Below are 22,097 nucleotides of genomic sequence, written 5' to 3'. Positions count from 1 at the left end.
GGATAGTAAATGTGAATGTTTAGCAAATATAGTTGTAAACATACACTAAAAACCAAAACATTTCAGACAACAGGCATCTCATCTAGTAAATCCTTCCAACTGAGCACCGGCAAGGAGCTTTCAAAAGGCTTCCTTCCTTCACGCTTCCTTCTGGGCAAAGACTATAAGAACAGCGCCTTACGCATATTCCATCAGACCTGCTCCACAACCTCAACCAGTACGGAGAGATATGCGATGGCACAGGGCTTTCAGGAACACACCCAGCCGCACAAGACTGGGAAGGCCTGGCCTGGGGTGTGGCACTGACGCACACACAATGGGACAGACTGAAGTGATAGTTCCACCCTCAGGCTAAGAGAACTCATTGTGAAACCTGTCGCAAATGCTGTCTGTGTTGCTACGGATCATCCGGCATTTGGTTTCAATGCAGAAGTCAGTAGTGTCCTGAATTGTCCTGAATAAATCCTGCGACTAAGATCAGTTACAGCTGGTTTCATACAATCCATGTCAAACTAATTTTGTTCGCGTGTGCTGAGGCAAAGAGGAATTCCAGGAAGTCATTCCATGACTGAAAATTCCAACAGGCCATGGTGACGTCTGAGCAATTTTTCAGTTACGTCTAAGATGTAGGCATGTGTGTGTGTGTGTGTTTATGACAGCTGAAGGCGTGTACACAGTAGACCTGCTTGCAGTATGTACACGTGTCTCAGTGTGCCGGCTTCCATCCAAGTTTTTAATGCACATTTTGACTATTCGAATGAGAAATGGCTTTCTGGACTGGACTGGAAACACTTGAAATTATGTGCATTGAATCTTCTAATGCGCATATAAATTTGATTAGCTTAAGGGAGGTATCACACAATTTAAGTTGAAGAAAACAATTTATTCGCATTTGTTGAATTTCTACCTGTGTGTTTCCGTAAACGCTGAATGATTTGTTCCCACAGCTGATCAGGGCTCTTCACGAGATTAGGAGAATGTCCATTTTAACTCAGACAGCTGGGAACGCACGTAAATCTACAAGTGTTGAGCCAGATTTTCATGAATGTGCATAAAGTATGAATGGAAAACCCAGCTATTGTGTGTGTCAGGGGAGACGGAGGGTAAACTGAAAGATCATTACAATGTTTGCACTTTGCCCAGACGCCCACACCAGGCGTGATAACAAGGCACTTGAACTTACCGGGATGGTAGCACCTCACACCTCATCCACAGCAACACTTCTCACACAGGCTTGCACATAGCTTATTTAATTAGCTTGCCACCTGACCATTCCACTGAAAACAGCCGTACACTTCAGCATGAAGTCACTTACTGTATATGAATGATTTTACTGTAGCCAATGAGTGCATGTTATTTGCACTACTGCAATAAACCCTTCCCTTCCCTAAAAGCTGGTGGGAGGATGTTTTCATGTGAGTAGTTCATGAAGTGGAAAAGACACTACAGTTTAGGCTAAGACAAAGGTCCCCGTGGCAAAATGTGCAGTCAGCGCTTTCTCAGCAGACATGTCATTATGCCAAATAGTCAATATGACTGCAGGCCAAATATTTCACCCTGTCGTGTACTTGGGAAGAGAGGCTTTTAATCCTGGCACAGTAATAAAGAAACTGTTCTTCACCCTGCTACAGGATTGCACGATTGGGAAACTATTCAGACTTTATACTTCTAACAGAGCATGAAAGGGGAATCTTAATGACACTAATTACCCGTAAAGAATTGAAGAGTAACGTAACATAAATGATTTTGAAATGGATATAAGGCTGTCACGGACATCTGAAATCCTAAATTACGTATAATATAGATCATGAATAACTAGGGCATGTGTGCAGCTTAATGAAGAAACTGGTGAGGGAAGTTACCAGTCATGGCTTCTTCTCAGATATCAATGGGGAAATCTGTCTTGTCACTGCACATCTTTATCAGGCGTTTTCATATTGCACACATTACAGACTTTGACTGCTCAGTGAGGCGACATGATGATTTATAAGATGACTAGTCTTCTACTAGTCTTGTCTAGTTGGTGGGGAAAGTCATTTGTACCTATTCTGATTCGTTCTGTGTTTTAATCCCAAGGTTGTTGTCTGGAGGAATGTACTCAGATTAACCACAAACACCCAGCCCACTGACATAGCACCTGTTTGAAATAATATTATCGTAGCAAACTAGCAATGCTAACCAACCACATCGATTTAATCTTTGACTGGCAAGACAAACGTTAAGTCCCGAAGCAGCCAAATACTGCCACTGTGTCATGTGTGTCAAATGTGTCATGCCACTGTCACATAAATAAATATCACACAAATATAACTGACAATTCTGCTTAGAGTTGGACAAGGCATATGGTTCCTAAATATGTAAACACAACGTACCAACACTAGAATACATGGTTTACTAACCCAGCTGACGTTAGATAGCATGCTAATCCAACAGCAAATGACATTAAAAGCAACCGTCAGCTGACAAGAAGCTGTGTCGCTAACATTAACTTGTCCAAACGTCAAATGTAATGGAAATTCTATGCCCGTTGACTGTTATGTTATCTGGTTTTATGAGTCGTTGGGTTAACTTGCTAACATTATGTGATGTGAAACACCATCGGTTTCAGGTTTTCACCAGCTGCTTTCAATAGTGCTAACTTGCTAGCTTGATGAACACTGATAACCCTATCGACTGCGTTAGCATGCCAACTTGCTAGCAATAGCTAATCAACATGCAATGCCTTGCAGGACGGTGATTATAGAAATGTTGCTAATAGCAATTAGGTTTAGGAGTGGTGGCACCTACCTTTAGCAGGTTTATGATAAATCCATTGTTCTCAGCTAATATTTGGCCAGTGGCAAAATGTGGGAATCCCTATCCTCGGTAACTAACCACCCAGACGGGTCGCTCTGAGGTGACACATCAACAAATATGGCCACTGCAGGAAAAGCGGCTCCGATTTGGACCAATGATTGTCCGCTGTGCGCTCACGCTCATGACGTGAAAATGCAATACAATAGGATACTTTTTTAAGACAAATGTATAAAGACGTATAAAAGCAAATGTACTTGAAGTGGATGCATCTTATAAAACTGCGCAAAACTATATGGAATGATTCTGAAGAGTCTGTTCAACTGGACATGGTGAGTTAGAATGTACAACTCTTGTACACAGTACAATCTATAAATTGTATTGTGCACAGTGAGTATATCAACAAGTTAAATGTTTTTCCTCAGGACGTTCATTTAAGTTCATCTGGGTCAGCAATGCATAACACAACTTCTTTCAACTTGTTCATCAAAGTCGCGTGGAAGCGTCGTTGAGCACTACGCATGCGTAGCACACACAATCCCGACACAGATAGAAGTGAAATATCCACGTGCAGTAGAGATCAGCAGGTAGGTATGTGAAATAATAGGAATATGAAATTGGTAAAAACAAATCTTAAAATGTTATGAGCTGATATATTACGAAGATGTCGTATGAAGTCCTTGAAATGGGACGTCTTCTGCAATTAACTGAATAAATAACCATGCTCATGAAGTGTAAACTGGCTAACGTTAGCCACTAAACGTGTTAGTTAACTTTTATCATGTTACAGACATCTTACAGTTCGACGTTTCAGTAAATGCGGCACGTTTAAAAGTCATAATTTTGCCTCAGCTTTTAAACCAAAGAGTTGCAGTTGAATTGTCTACATTAACATTGGATGTGTTCACGGTATATTTGACAAGAACTCTTCAGAGTATTCAAGTTAAATTTAGCCTAATTTGTTTAACTAACGCTGTGTAGCTTTAGCTAATATGGGTCGCCCATTTAAAAAATGCTGGGTTTGCCCAACTTTGCTTTTCACGTGAAATACATTGATTTGTAACGCTAGTTTAGAATTAATTACCAGAGGTGTAATAACTAACGAAAGTTGTGGGTATGGTTGTCTTATGTTTAGGTGACTGATTTGCCCTTGTCAAAATGAACCGCGCCTTCATTTCCCCAATGGTGAGGCCAAACCTTCCTCTTCGAAGACCCGCTACTAATCCTGGCGTGGTCTCTCCATCTTGTTCCTCGCCAGTTGTAGCTGAGCAAATCAGTTATCAGGCACCGGAGCAACCTACACCAGAGGTCAAAGGTAAACTATACATGTTGGATTATTAATGACAGGAGTGGTGGATTCAATAACCTTTGCTTTTACAATATGGCTATTTCCCCCCAAAAAATATCAGTGGGATCTTGAAAACTTGCCACTAGAAAGTTTAAACCAACATACATTTCCCTCAACCATTACATACAGAACTCCTAGTCGCAGACAGATACTCAACAAAGAAAAGCTGTTTCCTATGTAGAGAGATGTTAAAACTAGACAGCATTCTGCTTTACAATAGAGGTCGTTTCCAAGTGACTGTGTTGCTGTGTCCTTATTTAGCAACAGTTGTTTTCATCCTCTGAACCCAGATGGGCGACAATTCATTGTTCTCTTCTCACATCTGCTGCAGGACCCATAAACAGGCAGTCAAGCAGACCTGTGTGTGCCATGGACCTCTCCTCGGTTTGTGCTCTCACCTAGTTTAGTTTTATGTATTTTGTGATGACTGTAAGCATGCTGTGGAACACATGAATTGGCCCATTTTAAGTCTAGCACAGTAGCAATGTAAAATGATAAGAATAGAAAAACCTGCCATTTGTCACTGATTTACTCTTGTATCATGTTCATTCTAGACAATGCTTGCCGTGCCTGGATCAGCCACAGTGAAATTGTGTAATTATTGTGGACAAGAAGGTTGGTGCATTTTCTTTTTGTGCAAATATGATTTATTGATTGAAAGACGAGATTGCAATAAAGGCTTAAATGAAGAATGTAATGAGTGTTTTTTGATAGCAGTGTATTGTATTTATGTTTCTAAGACATATCACAGTATGCTGCTGTTGATTTTTTTCCCCCCACCCACTTGTTGATTTGTAATTTGCCCTTTTTCACCTGCCCCTAATTGAAACATAAGTTATCCTGTCATCATTGAACTAGACAAACCTGGCCTTGCCAAGTGTTTTGTTTGTAGCATTTGGGTTTTATCTGTAGTTTGGAATTTCCCCATGTCAAATTGCACCAATTAGCCAGTTGTGCTGATTCATACAGTAAGTAAGAGTTACTTCATTAATCCCGAAGGAAATTTGCTGTAATAAGTCTTACTCATTTGTCATTTAGCCTAGCTATAAAGTTACTGCAGAACATTACCCTGTTGGTTTATGGCCTTCACTGGGCTTTTGGCTTTCGCAGGTCAGCTAAGATGCTCTGGCTGTAAGAAGACCAACTACTGCTCTGTGTCGTGTCAGTCAGAGGATTGGCCTGCCCATAGACACGTCTGCAAGACTACTGCTGCAGAGGTTGACCAAAGGTAGTTGTAAGTTATGTGAAGCTGCTATGGCTTTCCGGGTGATGGGCAAGCTAAGTGCAAGAACATTGTCCCAGACGACTTTGGGGATATTTGAAATCTGTAGCCCACTTATGAGAAATAACTATATATGCGCTGAGGAAAAATTGTAAAGAGTTACCAGGAGATTTGGTCATTTTTGTACTGCTTTAGGATTTACAGTATAACCATGCGTACACAGCAGTATAGACATTTTGGGGATTGTAGGATATTACCCTGTCCCTGTTATCAAAAGTTTGGCTGAATTGTCTGTCTGCGCTATCTGTCTTTGTCCCCCCATCTCCTGAAGTGAGAAGCCAAAGGAAAGCCCAGCCATGTCTGCTACCACTGTAGCTACTGTTGCAGAACCCAAGGTGCTTGACATTTGATAACTTTTCATTTCAGTTGTCATTTAAGTGCAGTGTGGTTTCCAGAATTGTTAGTCCTAATTAAATAAATACTAGTCAGTAGTCACTGAAAGGGTGATTTATGAAATGTTGGCTTTATCACAGATCTTTATCCTTTTGATATTGAAAAAAACACACACACACACACAAACTATAATATGTCAGCGTGGATAGCTGTACAGTACACAATTCTACATGGAAAAACTAAAAACTGTCCTGAGTAATGCAATGTTCTCAGCCACAGGTGAATGGTACGGATGCCCCTCAGACCAAGAGGGTGTACGTACAGGACCTAAGCAAGAATGACATTCCCAAAGGAACTGAGATTAAGGTACAAACTGCCAAAGAACTCATGTTCTTACTCCTGATGCTCAACATGTTCCCAACATGGTTGGATAATTAGCCATGCTTTAAAGAGCATAAATTTAGCATTGTCACTTAGCCTGTAATTCAGTATAGTTACATTCTGTAATCTGCTTTTATGGACAGTATTGCTACTGCGCTGCAATTTTTGTTTGTTTTTTGGCTGTAAATTCATATAGCTTCCATGTGAAGGTAGCAGCTGTTGTGGAGGACATTTGAATTCACTGTGCAAAGCAGAGCCTGGATGTGGCTAGGCTACTCTGTGTTGCTGCTGGTCTTCAGAGGCTTGTTGTAATGGTTATGGCCTTCCATCTGTCCACAGGCCTTAGTGGTTGATGTCCAAAGCCCCAGCAAGTTCTTCATCCATATCCATAGCGCAACGGTAGAGGAGTCTCTGAGAAAGATCTCCATGGAACTGCAGAAGACCTGCGGTGGCTCATCTGCCAGCCCCTACAGCCCTGACGTTGCGGAGATTTGTGCCATCAAGTTCTCTCAGGACCAGGTGAACAAGACACCATACTAAATATACAAATATACATTACTGTATATTAGGGCTACATGATATTGGGGGGAAAAAACAGACATTGCGATATATATTATATTATTTTTCTGCATATATATATATATATATATATATATATATATATATATATATATATATAACGATATGTGCTATACATATAAATAACAGTCCATTTCAGCACGCTTATTAGTGTATGTCTGTTTTGGTAAGACACTTACCTGCAGATTATGATATGCCATATAAATAAGTGTTGGCATTATTATAGTACAAAAGTTGAGGTGATGAAGGAGAGCTGCACTCATTGCCCTTTGGTCTGATGTAGCACTGGTATCGAGGCCTGGTGCAGACCGTCAGTGGAGATCAGCAGAATGCCAGAGTTCTCTACATCGACTTTGGGAACGAAGAGGACGTCCCATTCGACCGGATCAGGCCTCTTCCAGACAGCATTGACCGCACTGCTCCAAACGTTAGTCCAGCTCCTGATTGTCTGTGTCTTTCTGTCCTTTCATAGGCAATAAAATAAACAAAAGAAAATGTTCAATAATAATAAATTTGGTCAGTGCTGAGCGAGATGCCACTAGTCTAATCAGTCATCATTAGGAAATGATGTTTAAAATAGATCATGGGCAACATGATGGTGATAGATACTGTATTTACACAAAGACCTTCTTAAAGGACCACATAACTGTTTGCCATTGCCATGGCTATCATCACCATGGCACGTCTTTTAGAGGAGGTCTCTCTCCTTGTCCTCACTCACGGTGTGACCCTCTGCCCTGAGCAGGCGCTGCAGTGTCGCGTGGCCGGAGTGGCGGCCGCAGCGGGCGGCTGGAAGGAGGAGTGCAACATCTTCCTCAGGCAGCTTCTCTATGGGAAGAGTGCAGCCATCCACGTGCTCAGCGTCACTGGGGATGCTCAAAGACTCTACTCCGTAGATATGAAAGTGGCCTCCACTGGTATGGAGAGAAACTTTTCTCTTTCTCTTTTATTGAAAGAGCTTATACTTGATGTAATGTGAAATTACATGGTGATAAAAAGAGTTTCTTTATTTTTACTAAGTAATGGGTTTTTTTTGGGGGGGGGGGGAATTTTGGTGCTATTGTTGTGTTTGGTGTTCATTTCAGTGACCATTATAATGTATTCATTCCCTGTCTTATACAGATAAGATGCTGAGTAGCTTCCTCCTGGAGCAGGGCTACGCAGTGAAAATCTCCCCAACTACTGAGCAGGAGATTGGTAAGACGATGGCTGTGTGTGTCTGTTCGTTATTGTCAGGTTTTAGGACACCGAGGCAGTGGTTCCCCAGGGTCTTAAAAAATCTAAAATGTAGTCATTTGAATTTTAGTACATAAACACTTTACACACTAGGGGCCTGTACTACGAAGGGAGCTTAACCTACCCAGATGTAACCCAGGGTTACTTTGTTAAACCGGGGTTGACAAAACCTGGTTATCTTAAGTGGTGTTAATCGGTCATACGACGCTGATTATGAAGTTGATTTGTTGAGCCGGGGTTAACCTAATTGGAGTTTGTGCGCGTTCACATAAAAGGGGCGGGTTGCAGCACAAGTCAGCACTTTCAATGATGACGCGGTCTCCTTATTTTACGGATGAGGAATGCACAATTATTATGACAAGTTATGAGGAATTAAAACCCACTCTACGACAAAAATCAAATACTTCGGCAGTGAACAAAGCAAGGCTGTTGGCAACGTATTGCAGATCGGGTAGCCTAAATGCCTAAAAGTATAGTTTTATTCCCACATGTTCTTCAAATATGTGTTACGGAGGATTAGTAGCTTGCGGAATGTCTGAAATGAGTTGAAATAATTAAATAGCCTATTTTGAGTTCATAGAAAGGCCTACAGATGCAACCCAATTCAGAAGTGGGCATATAGATCACAGTAATAAGGATAATTGAATGTTTAAGTAGCCCCCATTGACTGATTTAGTGTATGCCTAATCCTGTGAACATTTCAGATGCAACACCATTGCCAAACGCACATGGCAGCAGGTGAAAATGAAACACAAAAACATTATTCAGAATAGTAGGTTTATATAGTAGCTTGCATTAATATTTCTTAATTATGAAAACATGTAGGCCTAGCTTATAGCCTTCACTTGGCCTCTGTTTTACAGCTAACAAGAGTTAGCTTGTGTCTTTGAACACTACTGTAGGAGGAAAGGCACCAGAGTGTTTTACAGTAGCAGAGGAGTTGGCCATCGCAAATAATAGTGGAAGGCCGATTATGGAAGGGGTTGAGGGAGGCATTCGGTCGGATTCTGGTGCTGTGGAAATGTGTAGCCTTTATGTGCAGGGTACAGTAATATGACATTCAATTCAATAAGTTTGTTAAAATGGTGATTTTTAATTTATTAGGCCTACTGTAGGCCATGTCCGATTTATTTTGGGTTATTCTTGCTCAGATGTTCAGCATACTGTAGGCCTATGTCCGATTTATTTTCGGACATACAGTATTCTTGCTCAGATGTTCAGCATCACCGATGGAATACATGAATGTCCACACGTACGGGCATTGCTATGAGACGTCTTCCTAGATCATCTGACAAAGATAACAAATTCCCTCGGCTGACAATCTATATCTTCATAGAGAATATCGTCCGGGTAGGCTATATATATTTTCTGGCGGTCTCTAAAACCCCTCGCCCTGCGAAGAGAGTCCCTCACGATTTGCGCTCCAATGTCGTATGGATCATCCAGGTACGCCGACATGTCTCGGGAGAAATTTGTTAGTGGAGGGGTGGTACTTATAAAGGGTGTGGTTAACAGAAACCTCAGGTTAACCAAGAACATAACCTGGTCGGAGCAGGTTTGAGATGCAGCGTAAATTGCCATGGCAGCATACCTCGGTTAAAACCTATCCACCTTTCATAGTACGGGTTAATCGGGAAGTTACGCCACACGTGATCAAGTTACTCTCGAAGTTACCCAGATAAGCCAGTAACTCCGCTTCGTAGTACAGGCCCTAGGTCTTAAAGTGTAACTCCGGCGAAAATTGATCCCAGGGTCTTTTTCTGCATTAAAACACATCAAATAAGCAGTGGAGACAGTATTTTTCTTTGATCAACCACTACAGAGCTTGCCCCCAGTATATGCTATAGCCCCAAATCGCAACAGTGGATTAGCTTATGGCGGTGAGCCAAAAGCTTCCCAAATAAAATTTTTTAACCAGTAATATTGTTCAAAACAGCACGAAACCTCAGGATCCCTACACATAAAACAAAGCACCAACAACGTAGTTAGCGAACCCGGAGTGTAAATGCTTGTGGTAGTAAAACAAAACAAAAAAACAAAAACAAAAAAGTAAAGCGACTGAGGCCTCTGTCGTTCCTCCGTCCCTTCAACCAGACTCAATGCTAAATGCATCTGTGGAGAAGTACCTTTGCCAGGTGGATGCCCCAAGCAACAGTGCGGAAGCCCAGCACCCTGTCCTCCAGTTCCAGGAAGTGGGCGACTCTTTCACAGGAGTGGTCACCTACCTGCTCTCACCCGCTGACATTGTGTGCCAGGTGGTGCAGAATTCCCGTAAGTTATCCCAAAGGATTTTTTTTTTAACAGCTGTGAAGTTTTTAAATGGGCTATTTGAAGATGAATAATAAGATAGAGAACTGGGTCAATTTGTCCCTTGTTGCATGCCCTTCTGTTTTTTAAATGTACTAAAAAGCTGTTGGGTGGTTACCACAGTTACCATTACAATAAGTAATCAGTAGCACCTGACTGTTGAGTAGCCCCTGACAAATAATTGAATTTGGATGTGACCGCTAATGGGGTTACATTACATAGTGTAGCAGTGACAAACTTTTATTGGTGGCCAAATATTTCTGTGTGTCTGTCTCCATCCTCCCTGAGCAGGTGTGATCCAGGAGCTGCAGGTGAAGCTGAAGGAGCACTGCTCCCGCCTTCAGCCCAGCGACAGCTTCAAACCCAGCCTAGGGACTATCTGTTGCGCCCTCTTCTCTGGTAAAGTCTCTCTCTCTCTCTCTCTCTCTCTCTCTGCAATATGTTAGAATAGTGGCAGCATGACTTTTTTTTTATTTATTTTTTTTTATTTTTTTTATAATAATTAGATAATTTGAAGTTGCAGTAAATGAGCTGTACTGTTGTGCTGTGCAGAGGATAAAGAGTGGTACCGGGCGAAGGTGCTGAACTACACCTCAGAGACTCGCGCTTCCGTGAGCCTCATTGACTACGGTAATGTGGAGGAGGTGGAGCTGACTCACTTGTTGCCCATCAGCGCGGAGCTGCTAGCGTTAGCCGCACAGGGCATCCCCTGCAGCCTGGCAGGTACTGTACTATCTTAACTTTGACAAGCTGTCACGAATAAGTTCATGTCATGTTTATGCTGAGATGTGCTTTATTCTAAGCAATTTACACGTTAACAGTACCTCAAGAAAAGAAGTACCATTCTTTTTCTATCTCTAGATGCTATATAAATTGGTATGTTTTGGAGAGACTTGTATTAGGAAGTATAATCATATCGTAGTCATTAGCCATTAGCAGTCACGATTGCAAGAGGTCTAGTTTTTAAAGAGGATTTAAGTGTATGGATATATTCTTTGCCACTAGGTGGGTTTACATGGACTTTTTTTTTTTTTTTTTTTTTTTTTTTTTTTTGGGGTACGTTCTATTCCGATCAAGTGCTCTCAATCGCTTTAGAATCTTTGATCGGAATTGCCATTGCTGCCTACTTTTCCTTGAAGATACAGCAGGCAATCCGATTGACCGTATACATGGCTGTTCAAATGGAATAAGAATGGAATACACCACCTCTTTCATTCCAATTCTAATCGGATCAAGCATTTTTATTCCGATTGAGATGTTTATGAGAATCTTTATTCCGATTGAACCGTTATTCCGTTTCTAATCAGACTTAGTGTCCATGTAAACGTGGCTACTGTTGTCTTGTACCATCAGTCTCGTGTGCTACGTCTCGTTAGTAGACTTTCTTCACAGCCATTTTGACATGAAATGGAAAGTCAACCACAGGTGTCTGTCTCATTATGTCTCTGTTCAAATGGTGTTGTAGAATCAGAACCTAAATTAATGTCATTAGTAACACCTGGACCTGTCATATATTTCATGTAAAAAAATGGCTTGTGTGAAAAAGATCAATTGCGCTATATAGATTTGACCAAGTGAAAATGAACCTTCTCTTCTCTACCCAGGCATCCTAGCCCCTGAGGGGAGCTGGCCCGAGCAGGCCGCCTTGATACTGAAGAGGCTCGTGTCCAACCGCTTCCTGCGCGTGGAGGTGCGTGGCCGGCAGGCTGACCGCATCCAGGTGGCCATGGTGGACGAGTCCAGTGACCCGCAGACCGACATGAGCGAGCTGCTGGTGTCCATGGGCTATGCGCTGGCAGAGCCCAAAGCTGCCCCAGCAGAAGCCCTGCAGCTGCAGACAACCCCCCAACCCAAGACGGGGGCTGGCCCAGGGGCTATACCTAAAACCCCTGGTAAGAGTGCATCACCTAATGTCTTTGTTGACTTGACACGCTTTGATTTAGAGGAAGGCTGGTGAAAGTGCATAACCTTAGAAATCTTTCTTTGGGCCTATTTTGGGCTTGGATGTTTGCACATAGATGGATGAAGGGTACTGTCTGAATGTTCTGTCATCTGTTACTTTTAGCTTTCAGTTTGCCCTTGCCCGTGAATGACTTTTGTAACTGTATTGTTTGGCAGTATTTCACAAAACTAGCCTAATGACAGCAACAGTGGTGCATTGATGGCTAATATGAAGTGTGTGTGTGTGTGTGTGTGTGTGTGTGTGTGTGTGTGTGTGTGATGCCCTGATTGTCCTATAGTAATGAACGCCCCCAAGGCTCCGAAGCTGGAGTGGTCGTGCTCTGAGCTCCCGTGTGACGGCCAGTTGGCGGTCATGGTGGCCAGTGTTATCGATAACCCGGGGGAGTTCTATTGCTACCGCTACATACCCGAAGGTGCCACTGACGACATAACACAGCAAACACCATATTTACACAACATCATGCCATTAACTCCACAGTACTTAAAAAAGTGTTTAAGTGGATGAAAGCATAGTCACTTATTTACTTTACTGTGAAAAAATCTATTGTTGTGTATTATGTAGGAGCTACAACCATATGATGAGTCTATTTGGAATGAAACTACTAGTGGAGGTAGTATAGGTGGTATTATTTGTGTATATATCTGAGATGGTGTGTGTATGTGCGCACCAGAGGTTACACTAGACTTTTTTGTATTCCGGAATAACGGACATACAGAAAATCTGCCGGACTTAACTGCTGTTTCAAATAGCCATATAGTAATTGCCTATACATTTAAACGCCACAAAATCACAAACTATTTCAACAATGCTGTTTATTAAGCATAGTCAGCACCAGTAGTTTGTTTAGGATCAGCTTTCCACAAGCAGCAGAGAAGGCTACTTTCATGAAGTCACACTCTGCTGTGTAAACAGCACAGAGAATCGCGGGAGAATTCCCAGTGGATAGGTAATGTTTTGCAGTCGGCATGAGCTTAAAAACAGGCATGATAACGTTGGTATAAGATCATTACTGTGCCATCACAGCCCCTCACTCTCACTCCCAGCGGCCCCACCGCACAGGCCCTTACTGAAAGTTTTTGATAGGCATTTGTGACATCCCCCCTAAAATAGGAATAGTCCCAATAAATAACTTGAACGATGCTTAACAAATTAGCGTTGCTGTAGCCTAACGCAACTCCAACAATTCCTGCTTACCTGCGGCGCATCTTCATAGAATGAAATTAGGCCTTCTCCGCTGTATGTGTAAACTTGAAATGAAAAAAAAAAGTTGATATTTAAGTTGTCGTGGAAACATGCAATATTTGCCTATTTAATGTTATGGATTAATTAATAAATGTAGCATATTTTCTGCCGGACAACTATGCGTGAAACCGGCCAATACCCGGCTAACAAACTCGTGTGTGTGTGTGTGTGTGTGTGTGTGTGTGTGTGTGTGTGTTGCAGACCTGCAGGCTCTGGCACAACTGTCCGCTGAGCTGCTGAAGCACTGTGAGGGAGATGCTGCTCCCCTCAGCCCTGTGGTGGGAGAGCCCTGCTGTGCACTCTTCTCTGGTGAGATAATATACCACTCTGCCACCAACAGGGGGCGACCACCAGCAGCATGTGGATGGTGAAAAAGACTACAGTGGACCATTTAGGAAACTTTTTTGCCTACATTAAACTTGTCAATTACTTTATCTAGGCAAATTGTACAGGACAAATGTAAATAATATTAAGAACTGAAATAGTATCTGTGTGTAAATTCTCAAATTGATTACTCCTGAAGCATTTATCTTGTAAATTGCCTCCAGCCCAGTGCTCCATGTGCTTGAATATGTGAAGCTGTGGAATTGGTTGCAGTTCCTTGCAGTCAAATAAGTCAATAAGTGGCATTTAAATAGTCGCCATTTTGGCTCTACCTGACTCTGTTTCGCTCTGTAAACATTGTAACTGCTGCAACCCTGACAGACGGCAGCTGGTACCGTGCCATGGTGCAGAGCGTGGGGGCTGATGGGAAGGTGCAGGTGTATTTCGTGGACTACGGGAACAGCTGCACGGTGGAGGCGACTCACCTGAGGACCATGGAGCAGCGGCTGCTCACCCTTCCCTTCCTGGCCATTCGCTGCTGGCTGGCAGGTAAGGGGCCGTGTCCGTGTTGGTGGTGACCAGTGAGGTATATTTGCATGCAATAACATGAAGATGACTGCCTCTCTTATAATGCTTCTGAATAATCTAAACCAGATAGTAGCTCAGCTGGTTGAATAAGGTAGTTAAAGCCTACATGCAGTTTGAAGGCTTTTAAGACTACTGGTTTGATTCAACCTATTGGAAGTATTTTCTAAATTCAAGCTGTTTTGCATTCTTGTTGGTGTGTGTGTGTGTGTGTGTGTGTGTGTGTCGATTGCAGGTGTGGAGCCAGTTGGTGGTCAGTGGGCCCAGGCTGCCATTCAGAGAATGCAGGAGCTGTGTGCTGGCCAGTACCTGACTGGACGCGTGGTCTCAATCACTGAGCGTGGCTACGGCATCGAGCTCCAGTCCGACAGCCACAACATCGCCGCAACACTTCTCTCCGAGCAGCTGGCCAAACAGCCCAATGTTAACCAGACATCTTGCCCATGCCCTCCCAACTCAGCCAATCAGAGCCAACCTCCTGCCCCTCACACTCCTGTTGCAGCCAATCAGAGCCAGGCCCCTGCCCCCAGCGCTGTCAGTTCCTCCAATCAGAGCCAGGGCCCAGCAACATGCCCTCCCAGTCAGAGCCAGGTTGTAACCAATGCCACAAGTCAACCTCAGGCTTCTGTCTCTCATCCTCCTGTAGCCACCAATCAGAGCCAGGCTCCTGGTGCACGCCCCTCTGGTACCACCAGTCAGAGCCAAGCTCCCAGCACACACCCTTCTGCAGCCACCAATCACAGAGAGGCACCAGCTGTGGCTCCACCATTAAAAACTCCCATTGTGGACCAGAGCCCAGCATCACCGCCTAGTGAGTCTGAATGATTTTTCTTCGTTAGTCTAGCACATTGTAATTTGATCCTGATCCTAGTCCATACATGTTTTTATAAGTTGTGTTTACCTGCTAATTATAAATGCAGAGACGGGTAGCATAAAACTGACCCCATCAGTCAGTTCACAAAATAGTAATTATGGTATGGTGAAGGTGGCACATTAGTAATGGCACATTTACCAGGATTTTGCCTCAGGTTCGTGTGAAATGACCCCTTTAGTGCCAGGCCATTCCAATAATAGGTTGGCTTAGTTGTATGCGTCTTCATGTCCTGCTGCCTGTGTCCCCCATCAGCTGCAACGTTCCCGCTGGACTGGAAGACTGAGGAGCTGCCTCGGAACCAGGCCTTCACACCGCGCGTGGCAGCAGCCATCAGCCCCGCCCTCTTCTTCATCATGAGCTCCACTGAAGGTCTGCTGCCAGCCATTAGCTCCAGCGCTAATCTAGTGTATAGCATCTCCATTAGATCCAGCGCTAGTCTAGTGTATAGCATCTCCATTAGATCCAGCGCTAGTCTAGTGTATAGCATCTCCATTAGATCCAGCGCTAGTCTAGTGTATAGCATCTCCATTAGATCCAGCGCTAGTCTAGTCTATAGCATCTCCATTTTGTGGTGTCTTTAAATCTCTACTCCACTGTGTGTGTGTGTGTGTGTGTGGTCGGTCTCTCCAGTTACCTCAGATAAGTTCCAGTCCCTGATCATGGAGGTGGAGAAGTACTGTGGGCAGGCCTCCCCTAGCCAGACCAAACCTCAGCCTGGCGCTGCATGCTGTGCCCAGTTCTCCGGTGAGTCTGCCGGTCAAAATAGAGCATGCACATTCAGATTCAGCCATTGTCATTTGAAGTCACTGAGGAATGAGGAGAGACAGCACTCAAAGAATCCGCCGTATAGGGTTAATTCGCAATGCCAATAGATTTCTGAAGTTCGCCTACAAAATAGCTACCCTCTTTGTCCATATAAGGAGGTCTGGTATCTTGAGATTTTTCCTATGGGAAAATAACATGGTGATTTTGAATTATCGCACCTGTTAAAGGCAAACTATGCAGGTTTTTTTTTTGCTTAATATACAGGTTTTTAGCTTAATTTACCTTAACTTAACAGCTTTGGAGTCATTGGAATGGTTATGACTTTTTTCGGGTTGAATGGTGGCCGTCTCGCTTCCCCCTAGCGCCTATGAGCGGAAAAAACACCCTTGCAACTTTGTGCCGGCGGCCTCAGTGTCAGGAAGCATAACGAGTGTCAACAAATTGCTTTACTGCATTTAAATACACATACACGCCAGGCACCGGCTAGAACAAGGTAGCGATGGAGTTTTTCAGACATTCGTCATGACCGAGCCAGCGAAAAAGAAGCGAAAAACAGCGAAGAAATTGCCAATACTGCATAGTTTCTCTTTACAGTCTTGCGGGGAAAAAGAAATCGGAAATGCAAATGTTTTCCTCTACACACTTTTGCCTTTGAGTGGATACTGTGATATCCGTTAAAGTCAATATAGCACACTTTGATTTTTGCTACCCCAGAGCTAACTTACCCTGGAAATCCAGACTTCTCGCGAGAGCACAATGGAATTGTCTCTGTGAGACACTCTGGAAATGAGCAATGATGCACGTTACTTTTACCCCAACATTCCGGGGAACCAGCTAAACTGATGAAGACAGCGCTGCAACGTTGCAGGACCGTACACGTTGGTCGTAGTGTTATCCGATCGCGTCGAAGTCCGAAATCATTCAGAGTAAACATGTTCTAGTGTTATCCAATTGCGTGCAGTGAGATTTTTAAATGCATGCTTGTTGCCGCCCCTAAAGTTGGGCCATTACATTGTTTGTGGCCAGACCCTTAATCTTTCTAGATTACCAGGGTCTGGATTTTCCAGGCTAGAGCTAACTTGCAATCCATAGGTAGTTAGCTTCAATTAACACCCGGATCTCCTTATATGGGCAAAGATGGCAGCTATGGGTACTTTTTGTAGGTGAACTTCAGCGGTCTTTAGGCAAAGATGCTAGCTTTTTTGTAGGCGAACTTCAGAAGTCTATATGGCAGTTGTCTACACATATCCCGCCCCTTCCTGTAATGTAAGTGACGTATTGATGCCATCTTCCAAAATAGCTGCCCAAAATAACTGCTCGAAGCCATTACCAAGATGGCCGCCAAGTGGTGAGACTTGCTGATAAGGACTTTGGAATTATTTAGCTAATTAGTTGATTTAACTAAACTCATAACCTATTTTAGAACCCTTCTAGCTGTCCCAGGTTTACTGTAGGACGTTTACAAAGTGAGTCAGAGACCTCCTGGATGCAGAGCTCTTACTGGGATCTGTGACAGCCAATAGGAGAGCAGTGCAGGCCAGGTGCTCATCAAAGCCCTCCTTCCTAGTTGGGCGGTGTGCAGTACCGCAGCATTCCGACCCAGAGCCCACTAATTTAACTTCTGCAGCGTCTGGAGTAATGACACACTTCTGAAGCTGCCCCAACGCCTGCCTGGCCTGCCCTTTAAACACTGTGTGTGTGTCTCTGTGCATTCCTAAGCTTGCTAAACACAGGATTACCTTAATGGCTTTTCCATGCATTGTTCCCGCAGCCAATGAACAGAGGCAATTTGCTTGTAGTGCAAAAAAATTGAGACCAGTATGTTGAACTTTCATTTGGCTATTTATTTTGCCATCTTTTTTCCAGTTGGTTCTGTAAGGTTCTGCCACCTTTCCTTACAGAGTCCTTAACACATTGGGCAGAAGTATACTGCAGAACACAACTGTAAAGTAACCTCATCTCCACCACCCCATGCAGTTCAGTTGAACTCAGTATTTAATCAGAGTGTTTACTCCCTTGACTCAGGAGATAAGAAGTGGTACCGGGCTGTCGTTCTGGACATTAACAGCTCCAAGGCCAGCGTGATCTATGCCGATTTTGGGAACGCGGAGGAGGTTCCGCTCTCCCACATCCTGCCCATCCCCAGAGAATTCCTCCAGATTCCCCTCAGGATCGTGCGGTGCACCCTCACTGGTGAATATAGCTTTACTGCCATCCTCTGAGACATTTATCCATCCCACATATCTATAGCAAGCAATGCTTACATATCAATTTTATACAAATCTCAATTTTATATATGTAGATAACAGTAGATATAACTGTTATAATTGTTTGTGGAGTCCTGAGGTGTGTTCAAAACTGGCAAACAGTGGCGAACATTTTCTCCGAACAGTTACATTTGAACAATTTGGTGTAAACATTTCATTGTAACAGTTTTTGCAAACGTTTGCAAAGAATCCAAGGCAAATAAAAAAACTGTTTGCACATTTCACGCACTCCATTCGTCCATTCCTGCATCTATCCATTTGCAGCATTAAGAGCCCCGTCTCTACCCCGCTTGTCCCCCAGGTAAGGAGCGCTTCCCCTCCGTGTGGCCTGAAGGCTCCATGGAGCTCTTTGGGACACTGCTCAGCGGCAAACTCCAGGCCACCGCTCAGGCCTTCGACGGCACCGTCAACCTGCTGGACATTACCCATCAGGCCAAGGGGCCTATCAGTCCACTCCTGCTGAAGAGCCTCCAGGGCCCCCAGGCTGCAGCCAGCGCACCGCAGGCCCCTGAGAGTAAGGTTTTGCCCCAACCCCCACCCCCACCGCCACAGCCCATCAGCACCCCTCAGCCTGGGGCTCCAGCCAAGGCTCCAGTGGAGTCTCCAGCTCCAGCCAAACCTCAGGACAGCGCGCCCAAACAGCAGGCTTCCCCAGTGACAGGTAGCATTTGTGGCGCATTAGCGTCATTTTTCCTTGTTGTTTTCCTCCCACAGGAGAGTGAACAGGACAGCTGCTCTCGGATATCTCAAAAGGTCATCAGAGATGGAATGACCATGCTGTAAAAATGTCTAGGTAGATTTGCCCCAGTAACCACCACTACAGTCCAGCTTAAACTTGAGGGGAATGTTGTGCTAGTTGTGAGTACAAACAGAGGGCTTGTCCAACTTAAGCCTCTCAGAGGCATTAGATTAGGGCTGGGATAAACGATTATTTTTTAAACGATTAATCTAGCGATTATTTTTTCGATGCATCGATTAATCTAACGATTCATTTTTTTCAGTCCGATTCGATTTCGATTATCGATTATCTCCCCATTAATTGACTAATAGCAATTTATACATGTTGATTTATATATCTGAATGAAAAAAACATGAATTCCTTAACATTGCAATATATGTTTATTGCTCTTAAAATTCCAAAATAAAAGACTACAAGTGCAAAGTAATGCATTCTTAGTCGGAGGTAGCAATAGTGTATAGGTCTAATTGAGTGCCTGTTACTTTAAGATGTTCGTTCCCTTGCAATTGTAACACTAACGCAGTTAAAACGCAGCTGATGTATGGATGCAATTAATAACGTAGATAGATAATTTATTGATTTATTATTTAGGGGAAATTCAAGAACTAACGTAGTTAGTTCAAATAACAGTTTGTACTTCTCCTTGGGACAAGCACTTTTGAGTCTTGGAAAACACTTTTCCATTTACATCGGGATTTTGCAAACATTCAGTGTCAATAAAATGAACCCTGAGTAACGAAATTGACGTTAGCTTTGAGATACTGCTTCATTGCATAACTTAACTAAGTTTAGTCTCCTCAATGTACTATGTTGTGATAAGACCCTAGCAGAGTTAACTTGACTGCAGCAGTTTTGAACAAATATGCACAGCATGGTCATGATGCTAAGCGGATTTAATAGCAATTTAGCCAGCCGTGTTCTATGCAATGCTTCTATGTGGCAACAACAATCCTTCAACAATCGTGAATATTTTGTGTTAAATGCACATGCAGAGGAGGGGCAGCGGGCTCGTTATGAGAGAGAGCGGGCGGGGCAGGGAAAGGCTGCGTGTGTAAAAAGTGCAGCTCAAAGGATTTTATCTTCTCTTTAATTTAAATAGTACAACATAGAACATCAATGTGTGACGGCCGGTTTTGTGGCGCCCCACCACAGATTAGTCAACGTATGGGAAACACTGAAGGTGTAAAATTCAAAATATTTGGCAGCACCCGTTTTGGGTCTGACAAATCGACGCGCTTATTTTTGCGTCAACGTATTTTTTACGTCGACGCGTTGTCCCAGCCCTACATTAGATGTCTACTTCTACTACCACTTGAGTACTCCTTTATTTGCGGGTTTTTTCGTGGAGTCAAAGATTTGGTTGCACAAGTGTGCAAACTCAGCTGTTTTTAGGAAAGCGGCTTTACTCAGCCAGACAGACATATAGAATCTCTAGAACCCAATTATTGTTCAGTGCCATAAACTTTTATTTTAGTTGCTCCCAGTAAAAAAAAAAATCTTTTAAAACTGTCAGCCAAGGTCTTGTTTTGTGCAGAGCTCCTCTCCTCTCAGGATGATAGCTGGAGCTCCAGGTGGTGTTTTAAGCCCATAACACAGCAGACGTGTTATTTCCCCTCCCCGGCCTATGGGCCCAGTGCGTGCGTGTGTGTGTGTGTGTGTGTGTGTGTGTGTGTACGTATGGATACATTTAGGATGTTTGGATGATTTCAGGTGGCCCGAAGAAGGTGCCGGAAGCCAAAGAAGTGCCAGGCAGCACCGGCTCAGTCCCTAATGATGGTGTGTACTGTACACTCTCCCAGCACCCCTCAAAATCCCTAACCCCAAAATATGATTTCTGAGGCCAGTTATCTTGCAGGACTTAATTCTTTTAACTTTCTTTATGCATGTAATGCATCTTTGTTTTTTTAAACAGAGTGATGGATGTCAATTGCCAATTTTTTGTTTTGTTTTATTGGTCAATGCACATCTCTGCCAACACAACGTAACATTCATGGGTTTCATCAGGTCCCTTTCCATAGGTGTATAAAAAATCAAGCACCTAGATTATGAATGCAGACTGCATGGTGCTCGATTAATACACCTGTGGAAAGGGACCTGATGAAACCCATGAATATGCATCGATTGCAATGTCACTGCATTGACGCACTGTCTTGTTTATTTCCACCAGTTGCTCACAAAGCATGCTGCTGCAGCGAACTGAAGAACAAGGTGAGAACCTGTTTCAAATAAGTGAAACTGGCCAAAGATGGGTTGTTTAACATTGGATTTAGAGAGCATTCCTAGAAATCCAACCCAATCCAGCCCTAATGGAAGAGACAGACACATTTCCCATTTGAGGAGGACCTACCTCACTAGGATGGTCATATTTTGTAAATACATAGTGAATGCATATAACATACTTAACATAATATCCTTCACTTGCAGATGGAGAAGCTTGAAGACCTTATTGTACATCTTATGCAGCAGATAAACGGATGGCAGAATTCTGTGGTGCACTGAGTTTAAAAAGCCTGTCTTTTATTTTAATGTTTTATTGTTTATGTTAAAAAAATTATGTTGCCCAAGCAAAGATGACAGGGGCCATATATGTGTGTATTGACAAATTCTATTTTATGTTTTTATTATTTTAAACAACATACTCGTTCATGGGATACTTGCTGGAATTGGTAGTTGTCTTGGTCCAGTTACTTTGTTCATGTTCTGTTCAAAGTACAGTAAAACCAAAAAAGTTCAGTTTGTGTAGTACGTTGACTTGACTTGATGCACTTGCATTCCGTGGATGTAGATCATGAACCTTTTCAGGATTTCCTTGCTTTTCACTGAGCAGAAAACATTAACTGTTATTGTTTGGCGTAAATCAAGTTAGCACCATTTGTTCTGTTTTCAAAATCCGTTTGTCCAAAATTAACACAGTTGTTGAACATTGTGCCCTCTTGAAATAAAAACCCTTCGGGTTGTCATGAAACAGATTCGTGTCCTCTGTTGTAACTGAAGTTCACGCCAGACTTCTAGGCGTTGACTGCACAAACGTTACTTTGCATAAAAACCATACTTTAAACAGCTTGGGGTGGATGGGGTG

At 43.1% G+C, this 22,097-nt stretch overlaps 2 protein-coding genes across 11 annotated transcripts in view; one reads left to right on the top strand and one right to left on the bottom strand.

The window, feature by feature from the left end:
* ccdc186 (coiled-coil domain-containing protein 186) overlaps positions 1–2,927 on the bottom strand; it is a 40,199-nt gene extending 37,272 nt beyond the window's left edge. The window contains exon 1 of one of the 3 annotated variants that reach the window (XM_042083615.1): positions 2,788–2,927. The gene's annotated coding sequence lies outside the window, so the exon portion shown is untranslated. Of the gene's footprint in view, positions 1–44; positions 199–2,787 lie in introns of those variants that run through there. The other 2 variants (XM_042083614.1, XM_042083616.1) reach the window with 2 other exon arrangements.
* Positions 2,928–2,958: 31 nt separating this feature from the next.
* Positions 2,959–21,985, top strand: tdrd1 (tudor domain containing 1). Of its 8 annotated transcripts, none has more exons than XM_042083610.1 (27): positions 2,959–3,125; positions 3,219–3,380; positions 3,929–4,108; positions 4,473–4,525; positions 4,696–4,756; positions 5,252–5,369; positions 5,695–5,758; positions 6,036–6,122; positions 6,477–6,656; positions 7,000–7,143; positions 7,462–7,633; positions 7,839–7,913; positions 10,047–10,223; positions 10,551–10,658; positions 10,812–10,982; positions 11,864–12,151; positions 12,500–12,634; positions 13,666–13,773; positions 14,170–14,337; positions 14,609–15,184; positions 15,500–15,616; positions 15,878–15,991; positions 18,038–18,205; positions 18,581–18,940; positions 20,729–20,794; positions 21,186–21,226; positions 21,443–21,985. In XM_042083610.1, exons 3-27 carry the CDS (start codon positions 3,952–3,954, stop codon positions 21,515–21,517), a joined length of 3,783 nt encoding a protein of 1,260 aa, XP_041939544.1. In that variant the 5' UTR covers positions 2,959–3,125; positions 3,219–3,380; positions 3,929–3,951; the 3' UTR covers positions 21,518–21,985. The 8 variants fall into 8 exon arrangements, with proteins under 8 accessions (XP_041939544.1, XP_041939540.1, XP_041939545.1 ...); XM_042083606.1 differs by having other exon boundaries at positions 2,960–3,125; positions 3,219–3,384; positions 6,030–6,122; XM_042083605.1 differs by having other exon boundaries at positions 2,961–3,125; positions 6,030–6,122.
* The last annotated feature ends 112 nt before the right edge of the window (positions 21,986–22,097 follow it).

Source organism: Alosa sapidissima, chromosome 24 (genome assembly GCF_018492685.1).
Source record: "Alosa sapidissima isolate fAloSap1 chromosome 24, fAloSap1.pri, whole genome shotgun sequence".
Taxonomy (NCBI): Eukaryota; Metazoa; Chordata; class Actinopteri; order Clupeiformes; family Clupeidae; genus Alosa; species Alosa sapidissima.
This window is presented reverse-complemented; position numbering and strand designations above follow the sequence as displayed.

Bases quoted from the DNA above. Each gene is read 5' to 3' on its own strand.
- tdrd1 (XM_042083606.1), top strand. From the start codon at position 3,952: ATGAACCGCGCCTTCATTTCCCCAATGGTGAGGCCAAACCTTCCTCTT. The intron at 15,617-15,877 runs GTCTGCTGCCAG...CGGTCTCTCCAG, and splicing joins CATCATGAGCTCCACTGAAG to TTACCTCAGATAAGTTCCAG. The intron at 20,795-21,185 runs GTGTGTACTGTA...TATTTCCACCAG, and splicing joins CGGCTCAGTCCCTAATGATG to TTGCTCACAAAGCATGCTGC.